We start from the raw sequence: 6,697 nt of genomic DNA on the forward strand, positions 1-6,697 counted from the left end.
CACAAGTACTCCTTTCCCCCTCCAAAAACATTACCCACAAAAATACAACAACAGTTTTAAAAAATTATTGCTCTTAAATTTAGCTTGTATTAATGGAGTTCTAAAACATGTACATAAAGTACAGTGTGATTCCATGTAAGTTAATGTTAACTGATTTTGTAACTGATTACAGATTGGACTTCAAACTTAGTGAATCTGTAAGTGCAAAAGGGGATTTGAGGAAACCAGTGTTCATTGACATGACACACTCTGTAATGTCAAAGAATTTGTGTGAAGATTTTTGATTAAAAGAATTCAGATCGTATCCTCTGATACTGAGTGTATGGTTCATCTGTTTTTAAGAATCTGATAGGATCTGAGTTAAAGAGTAAATTCTTGCTGTTCTTGTTTGGTGGTTTATGGCAGAGGCCTCCAACCTTTTGAGCACCAGGGACTGGTTTCATGGAGAGAGGTTTTTCCGCGGAGGGGGCGTGGTTTTATGTGCTGCCTGCATCTTGCGGATGAGGCTTTGCTTGTTTATGTGGCCTGGTTTCTGGCATGCTGTGGTCTGGTGCCGTCCATGGACCGAGGGTTGGGGACCCCTTGTTTATGGTGAACATGCCAATGTCTATGAGAAGATTCTAGGAAGATGCACCCATTGTTGCCCCTTCAGTTTTGGCTTGGGAGAATCATTAACCAATAATAGGGATGAAAGACAGTCCGAATGTGATTCCCTTAGCTTAATGTTTAGGCAGCCTAAATATTTACAATAGCTACTATGTTAATTCTCTCTGAATGCCTCCTAGTTTTAATGTAATATCGTAAATGCTGTATTGGGATGAAAAGTTATTATGATTATGAAAGATAATAGAAACAACAGCTACTGGAAGGTTTTATTGATATTTCAATTAAATGATAATGCTTAATCAGCTGTAATGCAAAGATACCTAGGTTTCACTATCATTCTTGAAAATGGGAGAGGGGACTCATGAATATGTTACAATTTTATACTTTCAAGTTCTATGAGGAGGCATAGTTTATTTTGATGACTGAGAGAAATACCTAAGACACATTTATAGGGATCATGCACTTAATAGTCCTGTCTTAATTTGTATTCCTTTGTTAATATATTGTAATGTTTGTTACTAGGAAAAAGACCAGTGTCATATCAACACCTATCTAATTCCTTGCTGCAAAAGCGAAGTTATGAGAACTTTATTGGCAATACCCATAACCGCCTGAATGATAAAAAAACATGATTTGGCTGCAACAGATGGTAAGGTACATTTGATGCATAAATACACATATTTTACATTTCCAGTGCTAATTTGAAAGACCTGTGGGGTCCTATGTCTTGCTGAATTTCAGCACCCCTCATCTTTTACCATAGCCATGTTGACTAGGTTCTCTGGGAGTTATGGTCCAGTAGCACTTGGAGGGTGTCAGGTTCCCCCTCTTTAATGTAGAGGAATTTTCTTTAACTCAGTGCTCTGTGGATGTGTCCAAACTACAGGTTCCAATTCTCTTATCTATCATGTCCCTAAACATCTGGAAAATTAAAGGTTTAGTTTAAAGTGTGTATAATTTACCCCTGGATTCAAAGTAGTGTTCTAAAACTGTATTCCAAAATACGGGTGAGCCAAGACAAAATTAAAGTTATTTTACTTAAACTTAAGGAAATATTAATTAAACGTAGTTAATGATCTCATACATTTAACACATTTCCCATACTGGTATTTTAAAAATTAGAGTTTGGTAGTAATCTTTGAAATATCTTAAGGTTTTCAAGATTGAATTACGGGGACACAATTTCTTCATCTCCTGTTTGGAAAATGTTAGAGGTTAACATATGTTAAGCAGTTCTCAAACTATTAAAATAAGCTTTACTTACAAATAAAAAGAACCTGTCCCAAAAAATGTTATGTATTTCACTTTCTATCATATAGGAATTTTAATGGAGGACTGGGAAATCTAACCCACTAAATATTGCCGAACTACAATTCCCAGTATACATCACTGTCTAATGCTTGCTATAGTTCTTGAGAGGATTGTTCATCTCCCAGTAAAACAACACCTCTACATATACACCCTGTACCACATAATGGTGATGTGATAATATGAGCAGAAAATTGGGTTATTTTTTTTGCTTTCCAAAAATATTACGCATTTAAGCTTCCTGAGTATTTGTGGTTCGTGTCTTTTGTTTCACCATAAAGTAATGGTATTTCTTCCTAAGATGGCTCTGAAGTTAAGGTTTGTAATTAGAATTTAGACTTAATTTCAGCGTCCCAGCAGGTACTGCTGGAAAATACTGTTACTTTACACCAGACACATCATAGTTTCCACAAGCTAGTTTCCATTGCAACCTTAAATTACATAAAATGAAATCTGACCCCAAAGAATCATGCTTTTACCTAAACCTCAATACCGTATTTCCTGCATTTTGTAGTAAATCTTTAGAAAGATCAGTGCCTTTACAAAATATAGAAACGATGCTAAAAATACTGTTTTTGCATCTGTTGTGAGTTGTTTGAAAAGAACCATTTTTCCTCTATTCCAGGTGTGAAGACACAGATTTTGAATTACCTTACAGTTCATCTCTTGAGAATGATAGAATGACAAAAGCTACCAAACTAAGCTGTGATTTTATTGTGCACAGAGGAAAAACACTACAGTTGTGTAATGGAAGATTTGATCCTGTTTGGATGAAGCAATGTAAACGTTATTGTCCAAGACAGTGTTGTCCAAGTGTGTGTATCTTTTCCCAATTTTGAATAATATTTTTTTCTTAGAATTACTGTAGACCAAATATTCAACTTAAATATATTTTTGCATATGTGAGTGCTGCTTATGTTGTGTGCAGTCCTTGCATCTCAGGTAAAGCTGTACATTCTGTTTCCCTCATTGAAATGCAGAGAGGATTTTTGCTTAAAATTTTCAAGTTTTGTTTTCTTTAAAAAATAATTTTTGAAACAAAACCCCTTTATGTATTACTTATGTTCATTTTAAGCACCATTATTGCCTCTCAGATTATATCAGGAACATTTAGCACCAAACAAGACCATACTATTTTTGGAGACATCATACTTTCTCCAATTGAATCTTGTTTTATTTTTCTTTTAGCATCTCTTCCATAAGGGAATGAAATTAATTGATTGCACTCTTGGATAGTGTAGGGCAGAGGTCTCCAACCTTGACAACTTTAAGATTTGTAGACTTCAACTCCCAGAATTGGTTATTTCAGTTTACCCCTTTTCTTTTCTTAAATGCCATTTTCACCTCTACACATGCATCGTTGTGCAAAAATGTATAGATGTAAATAAATTGTGTACATATGCCTAAGAGGGAACATAAGGTTCCTCTCAAACACCAATGCCAACTATACCAACTCTTGCATATTTACTTGACAAACTGAAGGTTCAATCTGCCTTCCTCACATGACTTCATAGATGGAAGATTCCCACAGATTGCCCATGCAACTTGTCCCCCTCTCAAAGACTGTTTGCTTTGGATCAGGATAAAATTTTAGTTACATTGTGATGCACACAGGAATTGCCTTGAATTGGATGCTTGTGTTCCCTTATAGAGATTCTGCAGTCACACTTCTCCATACAGCTACAAGTACTACTTGGGTCCCATTTGAAAAATCAGGGCATATGTCCAGCATTCTTTGTCAAAACCAAAATTGTGTGTATAAGGGTTCTTGTGAGGTAATGTTTATCTATATACACTTTGTAAGTTGTTTAGCCCAAAGTTGAGTGACAAATTTAACAAGGAAAGATTGTTTGTTCTTTTGTTTTTAAATCCTAGAGGGTTTTGTTTGTTTATTTCAAACTGCACAGGACTGAAAATTGAATAGGAGAATTGTTTGCTGGCTGAAAAATTGAATTGTACATGTTAAAGCTGGATGTTCCAAGTATTTTGTAAAAGCCTTAACAGCAGCTTAAATGTTATTTTCAGTTTGACCTAACCATGTTTCCAGAACAAAAACGGTTTCAAAAATACTTTTTTGCACTGTTTGAATGTGTTTCCTATCAGATGTAAATTTGCAGAAGCTAGGTAGACATTCTTGGAAGTTTTCTTCACACCCAGCAAGCAACTTTGGAAGCGTTTTAATTTTCTGACTTCCTGTATGTGAAAAAATTTATCTCCGTAAAACTGGCAATGGAATGAAGTGCTGTGTATCAGGAAATTGTACAAAATTTATCCTTTTCCTGTTCATAAGCTGAGCCATATGTACATAAAATCTAGATTTGTTTTCCTAGTTTTGCACTTTTATAGCCTATTTTTGAAGATGAATACATTTGAAAGATGGCTGATCTATTTTTGCCTGAAGCTTAAATGAGTCTTGTCTCTTTTTTTCCCCATTCTCTGTTTTTAAGTAATGGAGCTTAATAAAATAATAATTTTAAAAAAGGACTAGGACTATATTTAATTACAGTTTTTAAAAGCATCTCTTGCTTTTTGTTGGTGCAGTCTTCTAGAAGCTTATAAGCACCCTTCTCAATTGAAGACAAAATTAAGAACAGAGGCCTTAAGTTCCCAGTCAGGGTTCCCAGTCCCATTTCCCTTTTAAGCACAGGAATTACTGCAGCACAAGCTTTTTCCTGTCCTACTGTAAGTCCCTATGAAAAGACCTGGCTGACTCTTGTTCTAGTCTATATCGGAGTTGGATTGGGTTGCAGGAGGGAGTAATACTACTTCCCTTCACACTTCTGATGTTATATTTGCAGCAACTTCTGCATATTGTGTGGACTTCAACTCTTCACATACGCAACAGGGTCCCACGGTGGCTTGGTCATTCTTTGAGCTCGTCTATACATCTGGGGGATGTCCACATGGAGGAAAGCTGCTGATGGGATATTGCAAAAGAGTCCTTAAGCATAGTCCACTAAACCCTTCTGGGCAGAGATGGGATACCAACCAGGTCAAAAGGAAAAGATGCTGCTTATTTGTAGTTATTTGTAAATTACAACATTGATCTCCAAAATAGGTTTTGCCCATCAGTATTAACTATGGGATACTACTGTTGTTTCTTTCTTTTTGGTAATAGTGATGAGAATGCTGGTACAATTGTTATATTTATTTCTTTCTACCATGATTTATAATTGTTAAATTCTTACATTGTTGAACTGTAGACACCATAAAAGTCATTTAATTTATGCTGCGTTTTCAATTTAGTGTAATTTGTTATATGTGATGTAAATACAAATGTGGTGAGAGGTTGGGTTTTTGTTTTTGTTTTGCAAATACTCTTGTCCTTTTTTGTGTCTTCTGACTATATATGAAAAGAATGAAATGGAGCATGTTCATTCATAGTTATGAGTTGAGAAAGGTAGTGCCCTAGATGTATTTATTATTTCACATGGTTACAAAGAACATTTATTTCGTGTTTGTGTGTATGTATTGGGAGTGGAGTTTGAAAAAAACAATTGTGGCCCATGTGGAGGGCAAAGGGAGTCACATTGATGAAGATAGCTTTAGAGTATTTAGGCTCTAAATCAGTAGTTCTCAACCTTTTTAATGCCGTGACCCCAACCGGTCGTAAGTCAAGGACTAAACCGGTCGTAAATCGAGGACTACCCAACCGATTGTAAGTTGAGGACTTTCCCTGCCCGGGAGCACCGCACATGCGTGGTGCCCCCTGTGCTGGCCGAGACGTAGCTGGCAAGCGGCAGAGACGGAGCAGGCCGACCACCGGCTGGGCCACCAGCTGGCCCAGCCCAAAGGAGGTAAGGCACCCGCCGGAAAAGGGGAAAAAAAATGGCGGACAGCCTTGCTTGGCAACCCCCGTGAAATGGTTGATCGACCCCAAATGGGGTCGCGACCCATAGGTTGAGAACTGCTGCTCTAAATGCATTGTAAGATGCCAGTTAGGTCCAGAAGAGGCAGACTTTACACCGGGCTTAAGCAATTAATTTTTCTAAGGGACCACAGGAGAAACTGTTGTGGAGGGCTGAACCAATAGACTGCACTAATTTCCATGTGTTGAGGGAAGAAAGGAATGCAGAGTCTCACCTCAGCCCAACTGCCACTTTTCTGTCCGATGCTGAAAAGTTCTCTTGCTGACTAAATAGGAATAGCACTTAGATTTATGTACCGCTGCACAGTGCTTCACAGCCATCTCTAAGCGGTTTACAAATGTCAGCAATCTGGGACCTCATTTTACCAACCTCGGAAGGATGGAAGGCTGAGTCAATCTTGAGCCGGTGAGAATCGAACTGTTGGCAGGTTAGCCTGCAATACTGCATTCTAACCATTGCATCACCATGGCTCTAAAGGAGTGCACTCTTCTCCCGCCTCCTGTGGTGCACTTTATTTTATTTTATTTTATTTTATTTTATAGACCTCAAGTGAGCCAGACCGTTGGATGTGGCCGCAGGGTCTGGTTTATGCTGTGATGTTGCATTCATTTAACAAAAGCAACAAGATCCTGTGGACACCATTATAAATGGAAGTTTTTCCTCGGGTCTAGTAGGAAAGATGTGTCTTTGCCAAGAAGCGATCATTTAAGAAGAACTTGTAGATTGTAGATTTTGCCTTAGTTCAGCCAGATCACTCAAAAGAAACAAAACATGCTGTGTTTTGGCTTGCATGTTCTCCCATATGGTGTGCTTCAGCTATTTGGTTTAATAGTGCTTTTCAAACTTGTAAACTTTTAAGTTGGGTGGACTTCAGTTCCCCAAATTCCTAGCCGTGCTATCCATGTTGGAAAACT

The 6,697-nt window shown here is 37.5% G+C and overlaps 1 protein-coding gene across 5 annotated transcripts in view; it reads left to right on the forward strand.

Annotated features, from left to right (window-relative positions):
- The window catches only part of ZNF217 (zinc finger protein 217), a 73,648-nt gene extending 68,447 nt beyond the window's left edge, over window positions 1-5,201 (forward strand). For all 5 annotated transcript variants that reach the window (XM_039343948.1, XM_039343945.1, XM_039343947.1 and 2 more), the window contains 2 exons: window positions 1,129-1,255; window positions 2,540-5,201. In XM_039343948.1, the coding sequence (XP_039199882.1) occupies window positions 1,129-1,238 (110 nt within the window). In that variant the 3' untranslated portion in view covers window positions 1,239-1,255; window positions 2,540-5,201. The remainder of the gene's footprint in view (window positions 1-1,128; window positions 1,256-2,539) is intronic.
- Window positions 5,202-6,697: the final 1,496 nt, after the last annotated feature.

The sequence above is a fragment of the Crotalus tigris genome, unplaced genomic scaffold (genome assembly GCF_016545835.1).
Source record: "Crotalus tigris isolate CLP2741 ecotype Arizona unplaced genomic scaffold, ASM1654583v1 scf7180000017881.257975618366:2651188, whole genome shotgun sequence".
Classification (NCBI taxonomy): Eukaryota; Metazoa; Chordata; class Lepidosauria; order Squamata; family Viperidae; genus Crotalus; species Crotalus tigris.